Raw genomic sequence first — 26,293 nt, 5'->3', positions numbered from 1 at the left:
TGCAGTACGTGCCCTCTTTAATACCCATCACCAGGCTAACCCATCCCCCCACCGCCCTCCCCTCTAGAACCCTCAGTTTGTTTCTCAGAGTCCACAGTCTCTCATGGTTTGTCTCCCCGTCCAATTCCCCCCCTTCATTCTTCCCTTCCTGCTATCCTCTTTTTTAGACACAGGAATAAACAGCAGTAACCAAAACAGAAGAAGTTCTCAATGGGGACATAAACAAAATATAACAAATTCATCTAAAGAGAAGAGTTATGAATAAAAAAAAGCAATATGGGAGCAGAAAGTGATGAGGGGAAAGAAGTGTGCTATTTCAATAGGATAGTCAAGAAAACTTCTGTGATGCCTTGACATTTGAGCTATGAGACCTGAACGAGGTGAGGAAGCAAGCCATACACTTATCTGAGAGCCAAAGAAATAAGAGCAAAGATCCTGCGAAAGTGGATACTGGAGGGTTTAAAAAATAACCAGGAAGCCAGTGTGTTTGAGAACCAAAGAAGTAAGCAAGGGGGAGAGTGACACATGAGGAGCTCAGATAGGGAGCCAGGAGCTAGATTACTCAGGACGGGGATAGAAAATCACTAGGAGGTAACGAACAAGGGACCAACATAATCCTATTTACATTTTATAAAGGACTCGGGAGGCTGTGTGGAGAAACACTGCAGAAGGACAAAAACAGAAGCAAGGTAATAGTTAACAGACCACTCTGGACCAGAAACAATGATGTTGTCAACTAGAAAGGACTGATAATTGGGAGTATGTTTGGAAATACAAATAAACATGGTTAGTGTACAGCACCTAAGTTTTACATTTACAAAATGAAAACCATAGAACCTTGCCCTGTTTACCTGTTGAAGATATTGTCCTTGTTCACCTTTCTCTGCAAACTGTGGAAAAGCCATGTGCAAAAACTGCAGTAGAATAATAGGTGGAATACTAGAAGAAGTTTTATCCATGGAATCAAACAAATCTCTAAGGGCTTAAAAACAAAGCAAACACTGCTTTAATAAAAGAGTGACATATTTAATACATGTTACTGTAAATTAATTCTAGATTAATACAAACAAAAACTGCTGAGGAATATTTTTAAGCATATCTACTCCTTTCGTAGCTGTCAAATTCCCAGTAAGAAAAAGATTTGTTTTTAAATCTTGAAGAACTGACCAGACTTTATAATGTAATCACTACCTATGAACAACTTCTGAGTCCTGCCCCTCAGTCTTTCTCTCCTTGCCAGCCTTTGTCTCCCAAAGCAGGGCATATTCATTCACCAGAGAGAACACATAACCTCTGTCTAGGGATCAAACAGGCTAATGTTACTGCTCTGGTACTATGCCATTATCAGGCCATCAGGTCACCACTCTCAACCCACCTCCCTTTAAGCCTGTACTTGGTTCCCATCTACTCAACTCCTAAATTTTAAAATCTGTTAAACATACTTCCTGACTCTAGTGATAGCTAAAAACCTTCTTCAAAATCTTTCCTCCACTATCCTCTCTCATCTTCATAAATCTCATGGTCATAGACTCAGCCCTGCCCTGGGAGTTCAGAATACTTTTCCTCTGCTGACTTCCTAGCTATCACACCTTGCCCTTACTTCATGTACGGCAAAATTCTAGTCTAGCCTATCTTAACTTATTTTGTTAACTAATATGTGAAATGTTATCTACCATTATTATTCAAACCGAAGTCCAGCAAATATTATATCTCAGCACAAAGCCAGTGTTTAATAAAATGTTCCCAAATAAGACAACTAAACATGGTGTTTAAAAATATTTTTGGGGGGGGCGCCTGTGTGGCTCAGTCATTAAGTGTCTGCCTTTGGCTCAGGTCATGATCCCAGCGTCCTGGGATCGAGCCCCGCATCAGGCTCCCTGCTCAATGGAGAGCCTGCTTCTCCTTCTCCCTCTGCAGCTCCCGCTGCTTGTGTGCATGTGTGCTCTCTGACAAATAAAAAAATCTTTAAAAAAAAATTGGGGGGGAGGGACAGCTAAAAATCACGTTATCACTACCAATCTAATGTTTCTTAAAATAAAAAAGGCTAAATTGTAATTAACACTTTAAGGTACACATTACTCAAAATAAATGATTTAAGATTTAACATATCCCATAAACAGAGCATCTCAAAGTATTTCTTTAGTTTGAAATAAAGTCAAAAATGCACTCACTGTATATTAAAAGAGACTAGTAGGACATGACAACATGCAATCAATATGTGATCCTAAACTGGCTCCCAAAGCAAAAAAGAAAAACAACTTTATAATGGGCAATATTGGGTCAACTGCCAAAATTTAAGTAGTTTGTATTTTAAAATACTTTATCCATGTTAAACTCCTAGATTTTGAAAAATGGTAATTTTCTTGTGGTTATGAATGTACTTATACTTGGGAAATACATACTGAAGTATTTAGGAATGAGACAGGATGTCTGTACCTTACTCTCAAATGGTTCAGAAAAAAAAGAACATGGTTATAGAGAATGATGAGCCAGATGTGACAAAAAGTTAATAATTGGTGGATTCTTGGAACTGTTCTTATAATTTAGCACAAACTAAAATTTAAAAATGAAGAACAGTATCTTTTATCCCTTCACTACAAGACTCATAGGATACTGAAGAATTGCTGAAATTCTGAGTTACTCTCAGATACACAAGCAATCAAGTAAACTAGATATAAGTGATCATTTTTCTCATTAAAAACTTCATTTCAACAAATAAATCTACTTTCAGGAAACAAAGGTCAAAGGAAAATCTCTAACTCCAAATGACACAGAGAAACCTACTGTTTATATAGCATTACAAATTAACAGCTGACCACAATGAGATACCACTTCACACCCCTAGGCTGGCTATAATCAAAGACAGACAATACCGAGTATTATCAAGAGAAATTGGAACCCTCATTCATGGGAGAAATATAAAATGATGCCAACTGCTTTGGAAAATAGTCTGGCAGTTCCTCAAAAGGTTAAATATAGTTACCATATGACCCAGCAATTCCACTCCTAGATACATACCCAAGAGAAATAAAAACATTATGTCCACAGAAATGCTTGCACAAGTTTTCAGCAATACTTGTAATGGTCAGAAAGTGGAAACCACCCAAATGTCTATCAGGGATGAAAGGACAAATGGAATGTGATATATCCACAACAGAATCTCATTCAGCAATAAAAAGGAATAAAGTACTAATACATACTACAATGTGAATGAACCTTGAAAACATTCTAAGTGAAAGAAGCCAGTCAAAAAAGACCACATACTGTATAATTCCATTTATGTCAAAAGTCTAGAATAGGCAAATATATGGAGACTGACAGTAGATTAGTGATTGCATAGGGCTGGGAGTGGTGAGGAGAAAACAGGATGAGTGCTAAATGTTACAGTTTCTTTTTCAAGTTGATGAAAACTTTCTAAAATTGACTGTGGTGATGGCTGCATAGCTCTGCATATACTAAAAGACAATGAATTGTACACTTTAAGTGGGTAAATTATATGGGCTGTGAATTGTATCTCAATAAAACTGTTACCACCCCCTGCCCCAAAAATGGCATGCCTATAAAAATACCCTATCGACCTAACCCTGAAGAGTATTCATTTGTAAAACTAGCCCAAAACAAATGGGGACAGAATACATGGTCCCATGTAATGAAGAAGTAAGTTATTTCTAGCCTTTAAGAATTTCAGTTTCTCCTAATACCTCATTCATGATTTCCTTACACTAACACTCACTAAGCCTCTCTCTTATAATGATTGCATCAACTACAATAAAACCTATCTCTGGATGTCCCCAGAGATGTATTTTACTAACAGAACCTAAAGCCAAAATTAACTTTAATCCAAAAATATCCAGACTGTTTTTCAGAAAAGACAGACATCATTGGTTTATAATTTAAGTCCTTAAGTTGCTTAAGTATAAATACTCCAATTTTAATGAAATGATGTTTTATAAAACACATTCTGTAAACAGAAAGCTACCAAACAGTGAGTGAAAAATAACATTTATTGAATACTACACTGTCCTGTCAAAAAAAGGAGTATATTTAAGATACTGACCTGCAGTAATATACTGTGCTGAAGCCATTTCCCCTGAAGCTCTCAAGGCACCTGCATACCTGGGAACATTAAGGCAGAATTAAATAGGATTTAATTCATTCTGAAACTCAAAAGGGAAGAAACTAATTAAAAGAGCTTATGATGACACCCTCAACTGCAACTTTATCACAGTTGTTCCCATCTTTCTATTTTCTTCTCTTCTGGTCTTATTCCCTTAAGCATGACATGGGTAAAAAAGGAACACTAAGAAAAAAAGGGAATTTAGATGAATGAAGCCTGTTTTAAATTTTCTCCTAACTTATTTAAAAAAAAAAAAATTTCCTGAAAACAGTGTGAAACAAAAAAGTACACTCTTAATGTCCATTATTACAAATAAAATACACTTTCAGAAATAAAAAAAAGCTTTAGGTCAAAAACATTAAATCAAAGTCAATACACCTACATTCAGCATTAACTTGCTATGTAACGTTAAATAAGGCAGTTAATTTTCAAGTCCATCTGCTACCTATATACTGCAGTGTTTCTATTAAATACTTCTAAATTCACTTTCAATTTATAATTCTCATTTAATTTACAACAGCACAAAGGACTGGCCATCCAAAGGAAATAAACGATAGTATTCACTCATACAATGTCTTATGACATAGGATCGGAAATTATCATTCAGGTAATATCAAACATTGAGAGGTAGAGGAATGATTGCCTATTCACTATGATTAAAACACCCACTGGAGGGACTAAAACGAAAGAGACTGAAATCAACCAAGACTGGCAAGAATGTGAAGCAACCAGACTATCCATACCATCAATAACATGGGTAAACTTCAAAGACCATGCTGAGTGAACTAAGCCAAACCAAAAATAAATTACATTCTGTACACTTAACTTCCAGAATGCACAAAACTATTAAGGGATCAGTAGCTGCTTGCAGAGTTGGGTGGTGGAGGAGACGAGGACTGGGAAAAGGTACAAGTACAAAAACATCCTGGGGTGAGGGAAATGTTCTACAGTTTGTAAAATGGGTAACAGAGAATTTGCATTTATCAAAACTGATCACACCAAACACAAGATATTTGATATTTACTATATGTAAATATTTCGATTTCAAAAACAAAAAAACCTCTGCACTAAATAAGTAGAATGAAAGAGGTCAGAAAATATGTTAAATTATATCCAATTAAGAAGTCCTGTTTTTCTTTTTCATTTATTTAGATCTTTTGGAAATTGCTATGACTCAAGTTTTTTTTTTAATTTTTCAATATACAATTCATAATAATGTCTAAATTACATATGTTCATTTTAAAAAGTGAAAATCATAAGAGTTTCCCACTCAGTTTACACCTACCTAAAAGGCATTTCTGAAGTTGAAATAAAGCACTAATAAAGCAAGTGTATCCCAAAAGATCAGTGAAGTATGTAATGACACACTGCTGCTGTTACTGATTCTCCTTCTAGTTACAGGGTGACATTGCTAAGTAACTATTCCTGCATTTATGGCAAAGGCTACACTAATGAATTATCTTTTTTTAATAACTGAGAATGGAAAACCATGAGTGATTTAATACCATCCCCCCCAAAAAAACTCTCGTTACAACATTTAATTCCTAAGTAAGATAAAACCATCCAATAAACCAAGTAACATTAACAACTTAACTTTACAAAGAAAAACTGTTAGAAAGGAGGAATTGACAAGAGTACTGAGAAATATAACAGAAATACTGAGAGGATTTACAGAACCCCCCCCAAAAAAGAGTATTTTTTCTAGTCTTTATCAAGTCAATAATATGTAAAAATTAAGTAATGATATAGAAAATCTGAATATAATTCATCAACTTAATATCTATTAATACGTTATCACCTACAAAAAGAGTATGCCTTGACTTTTCTATCATCTGTGAAATACTCACATCAATCATACATCAGCTCAACACAAACATTCATCAACAGAAAAATGGGTAATTATTTGGTAGTACAGTGTACAGTGGAACACTATGTAGCATGAACATGAATGAACTAGACCCAAACGAACACAATCTAGGTTTCTGCTCATGAAGAGTTCCAATAGGCAAAATTAATCTATGAGGTTAAAAGTCACACTAGTATTAACAATTTTGAACAGAAAGGTGGAGTAGCGATCAGGAAGGGAGAGTCGTGAGGGGATTTTTAGAAGCTGATACGGTTCTGTTTGTGTTGGTTACACAGATGTGTTCACTCTGGGATAATTCGTTCGTACACTTTTCTGTATGTTAATGCCTGTATGTCAATAATTAAAAACAAATTTGGGGTCAAAGGAAGAGATTTTATAGTGTTTAAAAAAAAAAAACAAAACCTGAACAGCCTTATCTAATGAATAGGGAATAGAGGCAAAAACTCAAAACTACTTAAGTACTTTCATTAATACACAAGAACAAATAAATGACCTGAGCATACAACTTAAGAAAATAAAACTTAAGAAAATAAAGCAGCCTAAGGAAAACAAACAAATCAATACAAAAGTAGGATGAATCAGACAATGAAAAGAAGTGACTGAATAAATCTAAAAGCTGATTTCTGTGAAAAATAAAATATACAAACCTCTGACAAGATAATCAAGGGGAAATTTATATATATAAATTTCTATATATATAGCAAATAAGAAATGAAAATGGGGGAAAATACAGGTCCAAAATAGAGAACTCTTATGCTAAAATATCTTAAAGACATAAGGACAAATTCATAGGAAGACAAATTTTAAAAACTAACTCTAAAAGACACAGAAAATGTACCTTTAAAATGCAAAAAAAAAAGGCTGGGTCCAACCAATTTTATAGTGAAGTTCTATCAAGAACAGATCATTCCTATACAAATTTGAAAATGCAAGTAGAATAGCAATCTAGTAATTGCTAATGAAAAACTATGTGGTACTTACCAAGAGGTGCATTGCCAATCTCCAGTAAGATAAGAATATGGCCATGAGATGCTGTCTTTTGTAAGTAATTCATAGAATTTAAGGGTAATTTTTATTATATACACTTTAAGTTCTAAATTCAGAACTCCTACATTATCATGAGGTTCCACTATTGGGCAGCATAAGCAAACCAGATTTTACCTGCAGCTCTGGTTCTTGGCCCTCATTACCTCTTCAGCTAACCCAATCTACTTTCCTTCTAGCCTTTATAAAATACATCTCACTCTCCAGAACCTGCCAAATAAAAATCCTTAAGTATTTAAGGATGAGCTTCAGTATCACCAGCTGTAAAACACCTTCCATGGAAATTTTCTTCTTTCATTCCTATTTTATCAGTTAATGCCATTTTTCCAAAGACATACAGCCCATCCATGTCCTCTTGTATTAAGTTAGTTTAGTACAAGGGTTTCCAACCTCTTATAAAAACTTAGCATTCAAAAAATACTTCATCTGGTTTCAAGAAAACTCAATCAACAGGATGAAATCTCCCCTCCTTATACAAAACTCAGAGAAATAACTCCAAAACATGAAAGAGTTCTCTTTGGAATAGAAGCTAGAAGGTATCCCAGATGAAAAAAGTACAGAGGAATTCTTGGAAGAAAGACAAGTCTGTGCCAGTAGCTACCTTCTAGGGCAGGGAGCTGCCCAGCAAGCTGCTCATTAGATCATTTGCAATTGGGACATAAGAGAAAGTGGTTATCTAAGTACACAATCTTCAAACAAATGAGAGATCAATCCTTACATCTAAAGAGAACCGAGTTAAAACTGAAAGGACCAAATTGGTGGGGGGGGGGGGGCAGGGGAGAGTGTTTAAATAAGAGTAGTCAGAGCCTCGGAGAAATAAAAGCAGGAATCATCCAAAATTAAGAACAGGAGATTAGAGAAAGGAAGGCTGTGATAAATAAGCAGCTGTGAAACAAAGCTAATGCACAAATCAGTGAAATGTAAAACAGAACTGAGGCACTCTCCTGGAACACAGCACATAAAAATTTTTAAAAAGTGCAAAGAAAAAAAAGAAACATGAAAAATAGATCCAGAAATTCTATTATTCAGAATATTACGGAAGTTATATAAAATAGAGAAGCATTTTCTCAAGAAATAAGTCAAGAATGTCCACAGTTTAGGACAAGAGTCCTTAGAATCAAAGTGCTCCTTCAGGACACCTGGGTGGCTCAGTCCGTTAAGCGTCTGCCTTCGGCTCAGGTTATGATCCCAGGGTCCTGGGACAGAGCCCCACATTGGGCTCCCTGCTCAGTGGGGAGTCTGCTTCTCCTTCTGCCCCTCTCCCCCACTCATGCGCTCTCTCTCTCTCTCAAAAAATAAAATCTTAAAAAAAAAAAGAAAAGAGGGCGCCTGGGTGGCTCAGATGGTTAAGCGTCTGCCTTCGGCTCAGGTCATGATCCCAGGGTCCTGGGATCGAGTCCCACATCGGGCTCCCTGCTCCTTGGGAGCCTGCTTCTCCCTCTGCCTCTCTCTCTCTCTCTCTGTCTCTCATGAATAAATAAATAAAATCTTTAAAAAAAAAAAAAGAAAAGAAAAAAAGTGCTCACTCAGCACTAAATAAGATAAATGAAAGAAAACCCCACACTTAACCTGTTGGAAAACTGAAAAACAAAAATAAAGAAAAAAATCCTAAAAGTTATTAAAAGAAAAGAGTAAGAAATGAAACTGATATTAGATCTCTCATCAGTAACTATGGGCACACGAAAATAGTGGGGAAGTAACTATAAACCTCTGAGGAAGTCACTTTGACTTTAACATTTCCCATCAAAGCAGTTCTGAAACAGTACCAAACTTGACAGCCTTTCTCAATTCAATTAAGACCAAGTGCCTGGAAGACAGGTCCTGTGTCTTGTACACTAATTACATCAGCTACAATCTAGGCAACTGACAAGTATTCATTTCAGAGAAATTTAGAAAACTTTCAGTTACTCTCAGGTTTCTGCAAAATCCTTTCTCCTCTCTACTGCTCAGTTCTATCAAAGCTTTTCCCAAGCCACTAAGGAAAAAAAAAAAAAATCAACATTCATAAAGCTGGCTAAGAATCCAAATTGCAGTTTATAATTCTACCCTACGTTAAGAAGTGGCAATGTATATACCAAGACAGTTGTGATAAATTTAGTCAGACTTAAGTTATATATTTTAAGTTACATATTTATACTCACTGAGGAGAAGGGATTCTCATTTATAGACCATTTCATAGGCTATCAAAACATGGATATTTATTCTTTTTTCTTTTGTATAATGGTATAAAAGTTTTACTTCTTTGTAAAACCATTACTCACTAGCATTAGGACAAATCAATACAAATCAATGTATTTATTTCCAAACTAGAATTAAGAGTCCAGAAATAAATCTTATTACATACATCATATGGTCAAATGAATTTCAATGAATGTGCTAGGGCAATTCCACAGGGAAAAGAGTAGTCTTCAACAAATGGTACTCAAAAAACTGGATAGCTATTTGCAAAAGAATAGGACGGGATATCAACTCCCCACTATACATAAAAATTAACTGAAAATGGATCAGAATAAAAATGGATCAGAGACCTAAATTTAAGAGCTAAAACTATATAGCTCTTAAAAAAATAGGAGTAAATATTTATGACCTAGGATTAGGTAATGGTGTTATACATAAAATACACACACACACACACACACGAGAAAAATTAAACTAATCAAAAAATAAAAACTTTTTTGTTACAAAACAACATCAAGTGAAGGCAACTCACAAAATGAAAGAAAATATTTATGAATTATCTATCTGAAAAAGGACTTGTATCCAGAATATATAAAGAACACTTATAACTGAATAATAAAAAAGAGGAACCATTTAAAACACAGGCAAATGATTTAAACATTTTTCCAAAGAAGATATACAAGCCAGTAAGCACATGAAAGGATGCTCAACATCACTAGTCATTATGTAAATGCAAATGACAACTACAATGAGAGACCATTTTACCCTTAGGATGACTATAATCAAAGACATACAATAACAATATTGGCATGGAGGTGGAGAAATTAGAACTCCCTTACAATGGTGGTGAGAACAGAAAATGGTGCCTAGCAGTTTGGCAGCTCCTCAAAATGCTGTTTAACATAGTTACTATATGGCCAAGCAAGCCACTCATAACGGAAAGAAATGAAACAACTGGTCTGCACAAAAACTTGTCCTTGAATGTTCACAGTAACGTTACTCAAAGGAGCTACAAAATGGAAACAAATCAAATGTTTATCAACAGATGAACAGATTAACAAAATGTAGTATGTCCATTAACACTGGAATATTATTCAGACATAAAAAGGAAAGAAGTACTGATACATACTACAACATGACTATACCCAGAAAATATTATGCTAAGTAAAAGAAACCAGTCACAAAGTCACCCACTGTATGATTCCATTTATATGAAATGTCCAGAATACGCAAATCTCTAAGACAGAAAGTAGATAAATGGTTGCTCGCTTCAGCAGCACATATACTAAAATTGGTTGCCTAGAGCTGGAGGTGGGAAGGGTAAAATGAGTGACTGCTTATGAACATAAGGTTTCTTTCAGAGGGTAAGAAAAGAACCTAAAATTAGACTGTGGTGACGGTTGTACAACCTTTTGAATAAAGACCATTTAACTGAATACTTTAAATGGATGAATTGTACAATAAATGAGTATCTCAGTAAAGCTGCTAAAAAATTATATACACATTTATACACAAAACACTATTCATCCAAATGTGAGCCTCCCTTACCCACCAAAAGGACTCACAACATTTATCTCCTGTCTTACCTTTTAAGGGCATCTTTGAGTTCAGGCACAGAACGAATACACTGAACTGTAGCATTCATGTAACAAGTGTTGCCAAGGTTTGTCAATCCACATGGTAATTCCATCTGATAAGGACAAGGATTAACACATTTTTATAAAATGACATAGCATATAAAATCACTAAAGTTCACACTTTGAAGTATAATTTACCAACTCATACCAATTTATTCCAACTTTACCCAAAAGTAACAATGTTTTATACTCCTAACAGAAATGTTCACTTGCATTATGTTGAGAAACATTCTGTGTTTTAATTCCCTTCTCAAAAATAATAAGTGATCAATCAAATCAGTCTTGCCCCCCGCCTTTGAAGGGTTATCACTAGAATGGGGTACAAAGTATACATAGAAACACTTCAAAAAAAGAAAATAATACTATAAAAATGCTAGATGGTAAAAAAATAACATTTGACAAGTGTGTGCTGACCAGTTTTCTAAACCAATGTTGCAGTTAAAGATAAATTGTATGTATTTTCAGCAAAGTTTTAAGACTTTTAACATCCCAGCATTTAAACTACTTATCCTCTATAAGTCTCTTTTCCCATAAAATAATAGCACTGTTAGCACTGCCCAATACTTATTAAAGACACTGACTGATTTTACACTGACAAGGACTCCTCAAAAGCCAATTTCAAAAATAAAACCTTTTACTTCTAAAACATACATATTGGGGAGCCTCAGGTCAGGCTCCACACTCAGTGTGGAGTCTGCTGGAAATTCTCCCTCTCCCTCTGTCCCCTCCCAACTCACGCATGCGCTCTCTCTAAATAAATAAAATCTTTAAAATAAACAAAAACATACATCTTGATATTGCCGATTAAATCTTCAAAACACTTACTTTTTTAAAGATTTATTTATTTTAGGGAGAGAGTGTGCGCACTTGAGCGGAGGGAAGGGGCAAAGGGAGAGGGAGAGAATCTCAAGCAGACTCCTCTCAGAGGTGGAGCCCATCACAGGGCTTGATCCCACGACCCTGAGATCATGACCTGAGCCGAAATCAAGAGTCAGACACTTAACTGACTAAGCTACCCAGGTGCCCCAAATCTTTAAAACATTTAGATGCTACTTTCTGAAAGACATCTTGGTACCTGTAGCAATCAAATATATGAAACGTGGTATATCTTACCGCAGATGCTAACTGTTCTTCTGTCATGTCTTCTACAAAGACAGTTTTAGCTGAGGGTTCCTCAGGAAGAGCATCTGCTGACCCCATCATTAGTAGAGTCATTCCCTGTTTTAAAAAAAATTTAATTTCATAAAAATGCTCAAAAGTTGATAATGTTTACGTCTAATGAAAGAAGCCAGACACAGAATAATAAAACATATTGTATGCTTATATTTGCCAGAAAAGGTAAATATACAGAGACACAAAGTAGACTGGGGATTGCTAGGGCTAAAGGTGGGAAGAGGGAGTGACTTTAAACAGACACCTATTATTTTCTGGGGTGATGGAAATGTTCTAAAATTAGATTGTGGTGAAGGTTACACAATCTTGTCAATATACTAAAAATCACTAACAGTTAAAAAAAAAAAAGTACTGAGGTGGCTGCTCCAGGCCAGAGGTCACCTGCTTATACACAAAGGGGCACAAGGAAACTTTTCAGAATGGTGGATCTTCTGTATCTTGATTGTGTGGTGGTGGTTACGTGACTGTATTAAACTAACGAAATCCAAACTGTACACAAAAAATAGGTGAATTTTAATCCATATAAATTATACTTCAATGAAGCTAGGGGAAAAATAAATACTGTCACAAAGACAGCTGAGAATGCTACAATATTGGAGGGGAGGGAATTCTCGAAATGATCATTAACGTTTAGTGGAATCACTTCTCCCCATAACAAACAAAACGCAGTGTTCTTTCTGTGAATGTCTATTGTATAACTGTAACAATTATTTACAAATGAATAGAATTATTTTAAGAGCACCAAACCCTCCATTATTGGAAAACATCACATCAAACACATAAATTAGCTCAAAATATCCAATTTTATAATTCTACATTATTAACCTAAGGGAATATTCATATTCAACACATATGTAACATTCCATACAACAGAACAACAATGAAGAAGACACTGTCCCCTAAATCACATAATCCTGAAATGTTAACAATATCTTACTCTGGAAGACATAAACACGGAACACAAAGAAAAGAGTAGGGAGGTTTAAAAAAAAGAGCCAGAAGTGGAGATTTAAGAAGAAAAAAGTAAGAGAAGATAAAAATTTCCAGATGAGGATTAAAATTAGAAAATAAGGTTGGGGCGCCCAGTTGGCTTAGTCAGTAGAGCATGGACTCTTGAGCTCAGGATTTTAAGTCTGAGCCCCATGTTGGGTGTAGAGATTACTTAAAAATAAAATCTGGGAAAAAAATTTTTTTAGAAGAAAATAAGGATAACAAACTCAGTCCTGAGAGCACCTATGCTGAAATCCAATAACCTTTATTCTATCACCTGTTATTTTTACTTAAACTTTCTGTGAGATAATAGCACAGGAATACTAAACCATCACTGAAGAATCTTATTCCAAAGACTACTCTCTCAGGAAAACCAAATATTTAAACAACGTACTAGCAAATAGTCTGTTAGAAATATGATAGAAAAGAAAGAATATCAGTAAATATCTAAGAGTAAACATAACAAAATATGTAATACTTTAATAAGAAAACTATAAAGCTTTACTTAGGAATACAAAAAACACCTAAATAATAAATTGAAAAGTTATGAACAGTTTCTAGACAGGAAAAATTACTGTAAAGATGTGATTCCAAATTAATAAATTTAATTCTTTTTTGAAACTTTACAAAATGATTCATTCATGTACCAAGTTTATACCCATAACAGCTAAGAAATTTCTAAAAAAGAATAAAGACTAAAACAATGCCATTTAAGGTAAGAAAATAGATTATACAATGAAGAATGTTGAGAAAAACTGGATAATTTAGGAAAAAAATATCATCAGTTCTCCACCCCATGGTATGCCCTACCAAAAATAAATTACAAATTAAAGACTTAAAAAATAAAACAAAGGGCGCCTGGGTGACTCAATGGGTTAAGCGTCTGACTCTTGGTTTCAGCTCAGGTCATGATCTCATGGGTGGGGAGGTCAAGCCCCACAACATGGGCTCCACACTCAGCCAGGAGTCTGCTTGAAGATTCTCTCCCTCTGCCCCTCCTCCAACTTGCACACATGTGCTCACGCTCTCTCTAAAATAAAGTCCTTTAAAATAAATAAGTAAAACATACAATTACCAAAACATGTAAGTGAATAAAAAAAAAAAAATCTTGCTTTGCTGGAATATTTTCTAAAATTGACATAAAAGATGAAAGGACTAATGTTATCACATATACCTTGAAAACGTCTGTAAAACATTACCAGTCAAAATTTAAAAGGAAAAAACGGAAAAAAGGTTACACTATGTAGAAGCACGTAAAAAAAAAAACAGTAATGCGAACACAACAGAAAACTGGACAAAAGATATAAACAGTAAACAAAAAGGCTTAAAATAAAGCTACCATAAGAAGCTAGAAAAAGTATACATTAAAACCAAAGTAAAAGAAATAAAGCAAAGAGGTGAAATCAGTAAAATAATAAATGAACAAGCAAAAGTTGATTCTTTTGGGGGGGTAAATCAATGAAATTGACAAACCTCTGGGTAGATAATGAAGAAAGTGAGAGAGAAACCACAATTTGCCAATACCAGGGGGGGAAAAAAAAAAAAAGAAAACAGCACTAGAGACTCCAGAATTAAAGAATAAGAGTGTATTATGCCAATCAAGTTGATAAGACTGTAAATTAAAAGGACAATCCTTAAAAGATGCTAATTACCAAAACAGGTATCAAAGAAAATATAACATCTGAATAATCCTACATTCATTAAATACACTAAATTCCTAAATGAAAGTCTTCCCACAAAGAAAGCTCCAAGCTTCACTGGAGAATTCTATGAACCATTTAAAGAAAATCTCTTTCAGAAAAGAGGAGGTGGGGATATCCCCTAACCCACTGTATATGGCCAGGATTACACTGATAGCAAAAGCAGACAAAGACTAGTCAAGAAGACTATAAGCCAGTAATTCTCACAAAAAGAAATACAAAAATCCTTCACAAAATACCACCAAATAGAATCCAGCAATATATAAAAAGGAAAATACATAATGACTAAGTGGGGTTTATCCCAAGAATGAAAGGTTGGTTTACTATTCAAAAGAGTCGATGTATTTTACATTAACAGATTAAAGGATAAAAAATGATCTTTGCAATAGATATGGAAAAAGTATTTGAAAAATTCAACTCCCATTCATGAATAAAAACTCTCAGCAAACTACAAATAGAGAACTTCCTCAAACTAATGGTGAACATTTGTAAAACAACTCCAACCAAAACTAGAGACTTTTCTCCTAAGATCAGCAAAAATCCCACTGTCAACCAATTCTACTCAATATTGTGCTGAACATCCTAGCCAGTGCAATAAAGGAAAAAGAGAAATAAAAGGCATGGAGACTGAATAAGAAAAAAAAAAAAAAAATTTCATATTTGCAACATGATTGTATCCTATCTACATTATCCTAAACACTAATATGTAAAAATCAGCAAAATCACAGGATACAAGATCAATATACAATAATTAATTCTACTTCTACATGTTAGCAATAAACAACTGGAAAATGACATTTAAAAAATACCATTTATGACAGCAAATACCATGAAATACTTAATGACATTTTATTTTATTTTTTTTAAAGATTTTATTCATTTATTTGACAGAGAGAGACACAGCGAGAGAGTGAACATTTTAAAAAAAACATGTGTACGATCCTGTATTGAAAATAAAAGGGGTGCCTGGGTTGCTCAGTCGATTAAGCATCCAACTCTTGGTTTCAGCTCAGGTCATGATCTCATGGATCATGGGTCGTGAGATCAAACCCCTTGGGCTCCATGCTCAGCAGGGAGTCTGCTTGAAGATTCTTTCCCTTTGCCCCTCCCCTGACGCGCACAGTGCGCACACATGTTCGCTCTCTCTCAAATAAATAAATCTTTAAGAGAAAAGGGGGAAGGGGGAAAGGCAAAGGAAATTAAAGAAAATAGGGACCCTAGGTGGTTCAGTCAATTAAACGTCTGCCTTTGGCTCAGGTCATGATCCCAGGGTCCTGGGATCAAGCCCTGCATCGGGATCCCTGCTTGGCAGGGAGTCTGCTTCTCCCTCCCCCCTGCCCCCCACTCATGTACACACACTCTGTCTCTCAAGTAAAATCTTTAAAAAAAGAAAAAAAATACAGAACACTGCTGTGAGAAATTTTTTTTAGAAGACTCAATATTAAGATGTCTCAATTTGGGGGTCCGGGATGGCTCAGTTAGGTGTCCAACTCTTGATTTTGGCTCAGGTCATAATCTCAGGCTTGTGAGATCAAGCCCCACATCAGGCTCCATGCTGGGCGTGGAGCTTCCTTAAGATTCTCTCTCCCTCTCCTGCTGCTATTGCCGCTGCCCCTCCCCCCGCTCAGGCACACAAGCTCGCTCTCAAAAAAATGTTTAAAATTTTTTTAAAAGACATTCCAATTTGATATATAGTACCAATGTAATTCCAATCAAAATCCCAGCAGACTCTTGTAGAAAATAAGCTGAGTCTAAAATGTACAAAGGACATGCAAAGATCTTAGAATAGACAATAGTTTTGAAAAAGAAGAACAATCGGACTCCTACTTGATTTCAAGTCTTGAATAATCAAGACAGTGGGAGTGGGTATTGGTGTAAAGGTACATATACAAATCAACAGAAGAACAGAATCCAGAAACAAACTTACATGTGCTCATACAACTGACCACTCATATGAAAAAAAAATAAACTTCAACCATTACTTAACAACAAACACAAGAGTATGCTCGAAACAGATAATATACCTAAGTATAAAAGCTAAAACTTGTAAGTTTTAGAAAACAGAAGTCTCACACACAAACACCCACCACACCCACGCCACACCCACCACACCCACCACACACACCGCGCGCACACACACACCACACCCACACCACACCCGCCATACACACATACCACATACCACACACACCACACGCCACACACGCCACACACACCCACACACACACGCCACACACCACACCCACGCCACACACACCACACCCACGCAACACACACCACATCCACACCCACGCAACACCCACACCCACGCAACACACACCACACCCACACCCACCACACCCACCACACCCACCACACCCACCACACACACCACACCCACCACACACACCACACCCACCACACCCACCACACACACCACACACACACAATTAAAAGGGACCAAAATTCTACAATGGGCAAAACTACTCAACATCTGTAATTGTAGTCTCAAAAAAGAGGAGAGAAGGGCACACAGAAAAAAAACTTAAAATAGCTGAAACTTTTCCATATTTAGTAAAAACTATAAACCCACAAATCCAAGAAGCTCAAACAGAATAAACGTAAGAAAACCTCTCCAAAACATGTAGTTAAATTGCTGAAAAGCAACTGTGAGAAAAATCTCAAAAGCATCAGGAGGAACAAAACACATTATATGCAAAGGAACAAAGAATGACCACACTATGCAGATCAGAAGACATTTTTCATTTACTCAAAGAAAAAGTGTTAATCTTGAATTCTATACCTATCAAAAATGTCTTTCATAAATAAAGGTGAGGGGTGCCTGCGTGGCTCAGTCATTAAGCGTCTGCCTTCGGCTCAGGTCGTGATCCTAGGGTCCTGGGATCGAGCCCCGCATCGGGCTCCCTGCTCAGCAGGAAGCCTGCTTCTCCCTCTCCCGCTCCCCCTGCTTGTGTTCCCTCTCTCGCTGTGTCTCTGTCAAATGACTAAATAAAATCTTTAAAAAACAAAACAAAACAAAAAAACAAAAATAAAGCTGAAATAAAGAGCTTTTCAGAAAAACAAAAGCAAAGAAAATCCATAGATATGCTCTGCAAGAAATGTGTAAGTTCTTGAGACAGAAGAAAAGGATATCTGACGGAAATTTCTATTTGGATTCAAAGGAAGAATGCCAAAAATGGTAAATATGAGTTTTAAACATTTTTAATCTCTTTAAATGATAATTGACTATTTAAAGCAAAAATAGGAATGAAGTATAAGATTTCTAACATGTGGAAGTAAACTGTACGACAACAACAGCACCAAGGACCAAGGAAATGGAAGTATACTATTTTAAGAATCTTATACTATACCTGAAGTCATTGGTTATTTAAGGCAGAGGATGACAAATTAAAGATATAGAATATAAATCCTAGAGCAGCAGTTCATCATCTTAGCACCCTTTATACCAAGAGTCAGCAAACTTCCTATTAAGGACCATATAATAAATATTTTAGGCTTTCTGGGCCATAAAAAAGGGTCAATAAATCTCAGACGACCAAAATAACATTGGTATGTTATGGGACTACAACAGAATCAAATTAGAAATATGTAACACAAATATATTAGAAAAAGACACAAATAATTGGAGATTAAACAACATAGTTCTAAACAATCCATGGGTCAAAACAAAACAAAACACCCACAACATAAATAAGAAAATATTTAACTGAATAAAAACATAGCACATCTAAAGTTGTATCTACAACTACAAGTGATTAAAGAGAATTTTAAGCGCCTAAATAAGGAAAGAGGTTATTAAAAAAAAAAAAAAAAACAATGATTTAAGCACACACCTTAAAAAGAAAATGAAGCAATTTTAAACCCAAGGTAGAAAAAAAAGGAAATAGAGTAGTTATCAGTAAAGTAGAAAACGGATCGAGTCCCACATTGGGCTCCCTGCTGAGCAGGGAGTCTGCCTCTCCCTCTCCCACCGCCTGCCGCTCCTCCTGCTTGTGCTCTCAAATAGATAGATAGATAGATAGATAGATAGATAGATAGACAGATAGATAGGTAGATAGATAGGTAGATAAATATAAATAGATAGATAAAGAGATAAATAAATAAATGGGGCAATATGTCCCCAAATAAAAATATCAATACCCCTCATGAACATATATAAATATCTTTTTTAAAAAATGAGAAAATTAAATCCAGCAATACATAAATGAGATAAATACATCATGACTCAATGGGTTTGTCCCAGTTGTCAAAGTGTTTGTGAACCCCTATTGGTCTCTGAAATTCTTTCACAGGGCCAGCAAGATCAAAACTATTTTCATAATACTAATGGTGGAAAATCACTTGAGGCTAAAAATTTTAATAGTTTAGCACATATCAAAGTAATGATATCAAATAAATTGGTTAAAATGATTAATTTTATTAAATCTCAACCTCTGAATACATTTCTTTGTGATATTCTGTGTTATGAAATGGGAAGTACCCATTCAAAAAAGACTTAGTTGTCCTGGCAACCAAGATCTCCTTCAGTAGGTGAATAAAACTGTGGTACATTCAGAAAATGGACTATATTCAGCACTAAAAAGAACTGGACTATCAAAGCCATGAAGAGACATGGAGGAAACTTAAATGCATATTACTAAGTGAAAGAAGTCAATCTGAAAAGGGCACATACTGTAGGATTCCAACTACATGACATTCTGGAAAAAGGCAAAACAATGGAGACAGTAAAAATATCAATGGTTGTCAGGGGGTTGAAGGGATGAACAGGCAGAGCACACAGAATTTGGGGGGTAATAAAACTACTCTGTATGATACTATAGTGGTAAATACATGTAATCATACATTTGTCCAAACCCACAGAATATACAACACCAAGAGTGAATCCTAATGTAAACCACGGACTTTGGGCAACAATGATGTGTCAATGTAAGTTCATCAATTATAACAAATGTGGGACACCTGGGTGGCTCAGTCAGTTAAGCTTCTGCCTTTGGCTCAGGTCATGATCCCAGGATCCTGGAATCAAGTCCCACATCGGGCTCCTTGCTCAGCAGGGAGCCTGCTTCTCCCTATGCCTGCCGCTCCCCCTGCTTGTGAGCTCGCGTGCACACACTCTCTCTGACAAACTCTTTAAAAGAAAAATTATAACAAATGTGCCATCCTGGTAGGGGATGTTGGTAATGGAGGAGGCTCTGCATGTGTGGGGAAGAGGATATATGTGAAAGCTCTGTTTCTTCCACTCACTTTTTGCTATGAACCTAAAACTGTTCTAAAAAATAAAGTCTATTAAAAATATATCAGTGGGGGGCGCCTGAGTGGCTCAGTTGGTTGGGCGGCTGCCTTCGGCTCAGGTCATGATCCTGGAGTCCCGGGATCGAGTCCCGCATCGGGCTCCCTGCTCAGCAGGGAGTCTGCTTCTCCCTCTGACCCTCCTCCCTCTCATGCTCTCTGTCTCTCATTCTCTCTGTCTCAAATAAATAAATAAAATCTTTAAAAAATATATATATGTATCAGTGGGGCGCTGGGGTAGCTCTGTCGGTTAAGCATCTAGCTCTTGATGTCTGACTCGATTTTGGCTCAGGTCATGATCTCAGGACTGTGAGATGGAGACCTGTGTCAGGCTCCTGCTGAGCACAGAGCCTGCTTAAGATTCTCTCACTCGCTCTGCCCCTACCACCTCCCTCTCTCTAAAAATCAGTCAATAAAATATATATGAAAATAATCAAGAAATAACACATCTGCATACCAAATATGATCATTTTCTTCAGGATAAGCTTGTGTAAATGTCTGAGTTGCAAACTGGACTAGTTGCTTTTTCAATGGAATATCATTTTTACTTAAAACTACAAATTATGCGTTTTTATAATCAAGTATTTAGCCAACATTTTCTCAAAAATAAATGAAGTGAGCTTGCTGCCTTAGGAAAAACAACTGACTACATATAGTTGCCAATGACAAAATTAGAGCTTTGAGAGAAAATTAGAATTTTATATCCATCACTATGTACTTGGCACCTTTCCTGTTACAGACAAATAGATTTTTATGCACAAAAGGTCACTGATGTGGTTTCTACCACAAACTAACCAATGATAAGCTATTACATGTTGAGTTTGGATGTACTATGAAAGAAAAATGTTCACAATTTTATCCGAAAAGATAACCTCCCTTTTCCAACTGTGAGGCCAGATCTCTTATATATACCTCAACTAAAACAATATATCACAACAGACTGAATGCAAAAGCAAATATGAGAATTCAGGTATCTCTATTAAGCTAGATTTTCAAGAGATTTGCAAAAATATAGAACATTGCCATCCTTTCACGATATTTTTGGGAAAACATTTCAAAATATTAAAATTAACATGTAATGGGTTTGTCATTGTTATTTCTAAATAAATAGGTTTTTTAACTTCAGTTTTAATTTCTAATATGGTAAATGCCAATAGATACAACTAATATATACGAAACCCTTTGGGGTTTAAAAACAGTAATTTTTAAGAGTTTAAATGGGGCTGCAAAAACCAAAAAATTTGAGAGTTGCACATCCCAGCAATGTACCATTTAACAATTAAAAAATCAATGAGGGGCGCCTGGGTGGCTCAGTCAGTTAAGCGTCTGCCTTTGGCTCAGGTCATGATCTCAGGGTCCTAGGATCAAGCCCATCGGGCTCCCTGCTTAGTGGGGAGTCTGCTTCTCCCTCTCCCTCTGCTCCTCCCCCCCTTGCTCATGCACTCACACTCTGTCTCTCAAATAATCTTTAAAAAAATAAAAATAAAAATAAATGAAATTAACTAGATTATCAGAATGAAGTAGGAAAATCATATGATCTTTTTAATAACTTAACAAAATTCAACAGCCATTCCTAATTTAAAAGGTCTTAGAGTGAACGAGCTAGGATAAAACAAAGATAAAGATGCCCATTCTCACCACTTTCTATTCAACACTGTATTATTAAAAATAATATAGCCCAAGGAAACAAGGCAATAAAAAGAAATAAAACTCATAAAATTGGAAAGAAAGAAGTAAAAATACCTCTATTTGCAGATAACATGCTCATGTACATAAAAAGAAAACCCCAGTGGAATCTAGAAAATAACTAATGAAACTATTAAGTGAATTTAGCAAGGTTACAGGATGAAAAGGAACTGTATTTTTATAATCTACCCATGAACACCAGAAAACAAAATTTTTTAAAATACTGTTTAACAGCCACGAAACCTTAAGTTCAGAGACTCATATCTTGGCCTACTGCAGCTAAGCCCTTTTCCTTCACATGATAAAGTCATTTCCACATTAATTTTTTTGTTAAAAAACCATGAAAATCCTACACTAAGAAGCTACAAAACTCAGTTTAAGAGAATATAAAGACCTAAACAGAGTACATCATTTTAAGGATTTTAATACTCAATACTGTTAAAATGCCCATTTTCCCCAAACTGAACAAAGAACCAATACAATCTCAAAATTCCAAGAGTCCACTTGTAAAAATTGACAGACTTATTCTAAAATTATAAGGAAATGCAAAGAAGTTAAAACAGCTAAGATATTCTTGCAGGAGTTGGAGAACTTACACTATCTCATTTCAAGACTTACTATAAAGCTTTAATCACTAAGACCAGGTGTACTAGCATAAGTTATAATCAAATGTATCAATGAAACAGGAGTCCAAAAGTAAACCTACAACGGATTTTCAAAAAAGATTCCAAGACAAGTCAATGGGAAAAGGAGAGTATTTTCAATAGATAGTGCTGGAACAACTGGATATATATACGGAAAAAAGGCATTTGGAATGCATTTCTAATAATTAAGAAACTGAATTATATTAAGTGCTTTTATGATAATACTTACATTTTTTATTTTGATGTTTCCCCAATCATCATCCTGTTTTAAAAACAAATGAAAAACATTTAACCACTCCTGTATACTCTGAACATACTCTAATAATCAATGAATTTAAGCTACTCCAAAATAGAATAAATTTTTTGTTTGCAATTTTACTTAAAATTACTATAATCAAAAGTATTTTTTTAAAAATGCAGTCTTAAAGTCAGTAAGTCTTACAGTTGCTTAAACTACAAAAGACACAATCTAAAAGACAATAAACCTAACCGTACCAAAGGACTACAAAACACTTAATGACAGATACTAATTTTTTTGCATGTGTGTTACATGTATGGAACCAGCAAAACTAATAATTAGCTTATGTGACAGGAATGAAGAGTAACTTATGAAATAAGGTCTACATAATTAGAATGATTATATAATTTACTATCCAAAGCAGGAGATTCTTTTTTTTTTTTTTTTTTTTTTTTAATTTGACAGAGACAGACACCGCAAGAGAGGGAACACAAGCAGGGGAGTGGGAGAGGGAGAAGCAGGCTTCCTATGGAGCAGGGAGCCCGATGCAGGGCTCAATCCCAGCACCTTGGGATCATGACCTGAGCCGAAGGCAGACGCTTAACAACTGAGCCACACAGGTGCCCCCAAAGCAGGAGATTCTTGAAAATGAAAGTGCTCTTAAAAATTATACCAGGACCGGATGCCTGGGTGGCTCAGTCATTAAGCATCTGCCTTCGGCTCAGGTCATGGTCCCAGGGTCCTGGGATCGAGTCCCACATCAGGCTCCCTGCTCAGCGGGAAGCCTGCTTCTCCCTCTCCCACTCCCCTGCTTGTGTTCCCTCTCTCGCTGTCTCTGTCAAATAAATAAAATCTTTAAAAAAAAATTTTTTTTTTTAAATTATACCAGGACTACCAGAAGCAAACTAACCCTTCATAACATTTGCTGTGTCCACAAATGTTTTTAAAGTCCTAAATTTCATATCTATGAAGTAATTACTTTCACTTCAATATATTCAGTTAAAACAATTTTTTTTTAATGCCATGACTGGCCCCCAGATATCTTGGCCTACTGCAGCTAAGCCCTTTCCCTTCACAGGATAAAGTCATTTCCACATTACTTCTTTCTTACACAAGATGCCAGGCATGCAATATGCTTTTCCATTTGGTGGTGCCACTAATTATCTCTTTGGACATCCTGCTTCAAAGTGCAACAGTAACTTCCTAAATGTCCTTCTCAGTTTAAGGGCCATTTCTATTAATCATAAGGAATGACAACTATATATGCTCCCTCAGATCACTTATCTGAGGTCACACTAAGCTGAAAAATGAACCGAGATCTGCTTGACTTGTAAATCACATGCTCTTCTGGTACCTTACTATATGTTACTTAAATCTCTCTGAAGCTAAGTTTTCTCATTTATGAAATTATAAAATACATTTACGCTCATTTTTAAAAAACAAAGAGTTGAGAATTAAAATAAAAGCCTGGCACAGAAAATTATTCAATAAGTGATAGCTATTAGTAGTCAGTTTCATTTACATACCATATCTCTGTAATTCTCCACAGTACATCACCACCATATACAGCTCATCACAAATTCAATTATCAAGTTCACTAATGACTAAAAAGCTCATACTGCAACTTGAAGGGGAAACAATGTTTTCTTCACTAACATCAATTTTACTGCCCAGCTGACAGGGGCAACCAAGCCGTATCTCTAAAGTTAACTACAGCTCTGTGGCATTTCACACCAAACTCCTGAGGGTAATATTTTTTTAAAACTATACTTCCATAGTTTTACAAACAATAATACTTGCATCTTTTCGTGGCCCGTCACCAATGATGCCAGTAAGTTTATAGACTCCTAACTGTAGTCAATATGACCATTCCAAGGAAACTAAAGGAAAAATTATGTTCTCCTTTTAAACACAAATTTTTTTCTCCCACCTCCAAACAGGTTTTACGCAGTGATTACACCCTAAGTGATAGGAGCCCTTTTTTAATGGGTAGAATATGAAACAGGCCAAAAGAAAAAATTAACAATTTTCCAGTATTCCAGAAGTGGGGCTTTGGTAAAGATGTTGAAATATTTTGAATTTCAACATTTGAATACACATAAAAAAATACCTTCTGTGGTCATTTTTTTTTTTCTACCATTTTGTTCCATATTTTTAACAGAGATAAAATTCTCTCCACCCCTATAACAGAAAACTACTAAGAATATATAGATTTTTATAGTAATCTAAACAAAATAAAATACTTTTAACACACCCTCACAGAGAAAAAAATCCAACCGAGATAAATGGAAAGTTCCTCACTCCCCTGACTCCTAGGAGTCGTCACTGATACAATGCATTTTAAAATAAAAATTTTAATGATGCTTTTATAATACAGTGTTTTGAAATGGCTACAATGTTCCTTCCTACCCTAACATGAATAAGACAGTTTTAAATTCATATAGACTATATACTCTCACCAAATAAAAAAACCCTCAAGTGCTACATTTTCTGGTGTTTGTTTCCACTAATTATATAATAGTATAGAATGAAAATCTGGACTAAATTTTACCTTCAATGTTCCTCCTTTCACCATAACTTTCTGTCTGGCCGGCTGGACTCCAGTCAATGCAAAAAGCTGAGCCTTGAACACCATTGGAGGTTCATCAGTGTTCAATTCTACACCTTCAAATTTCTCCTTTCCCCATTTCACGGTAACTGCAAACAAAACCATAATTTATTTTTTTCATTTATAAAATAAAAGGACTTCAGATTTAGAAGATCCCTAGAGGACCCATTAGTTTGGCTTTCAAGCACTAGCCTACGTCATTCCTCTTTATATGCTCATAATGTCTACCTAATCAGGAGTGACTTGAATGTAGTAGGTCCTGAATAAAATTTAATTGAATCCAATCCAACTTCTCATTTGATAAACGGAGTCTTAAGAGAAGATGATTGATTTACTAGTCACAAAACTAGTTGGTAAATATTCAAGCCTTCTGAATCCTACTCTTAACAATCTCAGAAAAATATGATCACTCTGAAATACTTTCCAGAATAAGGTTCAGACTTCAAAATGTGTTTAACAATTATTAAAATCAGTACATACTGCTGGAATAGAAAGAGTAAAGTTAAAAAGATAATTAAAAAATAAAAAAATTTTTGGAAAAATAAAGCATATTTAAAACAGTTTAAGGAATACTGAATTATACTGAATTATAAGAAGAAAGGTTCAATGGGAGAATTTAAAGGTGTGGTTCCTAAGCAAGAGGTGGTTAAATATTAAGAATCCAAAGATACAACTAAATCATTAAAAAATACAGAACTCCTACTTTAGTCATTTGGATGGCTATTAAAAAAAGAAGACGACGAAGAAGAAAATACCAAGTGCTGGTGAGGATGTAGAAAACCTAGAACCCTCGAGCATTCCTGATGGGAATATAAAACAGTACAGCCACTGCAGAAGAAAGTATGGTGGTTCCTCAAAAAATTAAACTTATCATATGATCCAGCAATTCCTAAGTATATACTCAAAAGCGTGAAGCAGGGAATCAAACTGCTATTTGTATACCCTTGTTCATAGTGCATTATTCACAAAAGCCTCAAAGATGTGAGTGACCCAAGTGTCCATCAACAGATAAACGGATAAACAAAATGTGGTACAGACATAAAATGGACATTATTCAGCCTTAAAAAGTAATGAAATTCTTATACATGCTATACAACATGGATGAACTTTGGAGACATTATG

At 35.4% G+C, this 26,293-nt stretch overlaps 1 protein-coding gene across 2 annotated transcripts in view; it reads right to left on the bottom strand.

Moving 5' to 3' along the window:
• Positions 1-25,276, bottom strand: part of USP14 (ubiquitin specific peptidase 14) — a 41,360-nt gene extending 16,084 nt beyond the window's left edge. The window contains exons 1-6 of one of the 2 annotated variants that reach the window (XM_045886961.1): positions 25,115-25,276; positions 22,555-22,587; positions 11,957-12,061; positions 10,793-10,896; positions 4,058-4,116; positions 852-982 (exon numbers count right to left, since the gene is read on the bottom strand). In XM_045886961.1, coding sequence (XP_045742917.1) covers positions 852-982; positions 4,058-4,116; positions 10,793-10,896; positions 11,957-12,061; positions 22,555-22,587; positions 25,115-25,276 — 594 coding nt within the window. The remainder of the gene's footprint in view (positions 1-851; positions 983-4,057; positions 4,117-10,792; positions 10,897-11,956; positions 12,062-22,554; positions 22,588-25,114) is intronic. The other variant, XM_064577858.1, reaches the window with a different exon arrangement.
• Positions 25,277-26,293: the final 1,017 nt, after the last annotated feature.

The sequence above is a fragment of the Mirounga angustirostris genome, unplaced genomic scaffold (assembly GCF_029215605.1).
Source record: "Mirounga angustirostris isolate CCGP_5_RB_7025 unplaced genomic scaffold, mMirAng1.0.hap1 SCAF_14, whole genome shotgun sequence".
NCBI lineage: Eukaryota > Metazoa > Chordata > Mammalia > Carnivora > Phocidae > Mirounga > Mirounga angustirostris.
The sequence above is the reverse complement of the archived record's forward strand: the minus strand, read 5'-3'. Positions and strand labels throughout refer to the sequence as shown.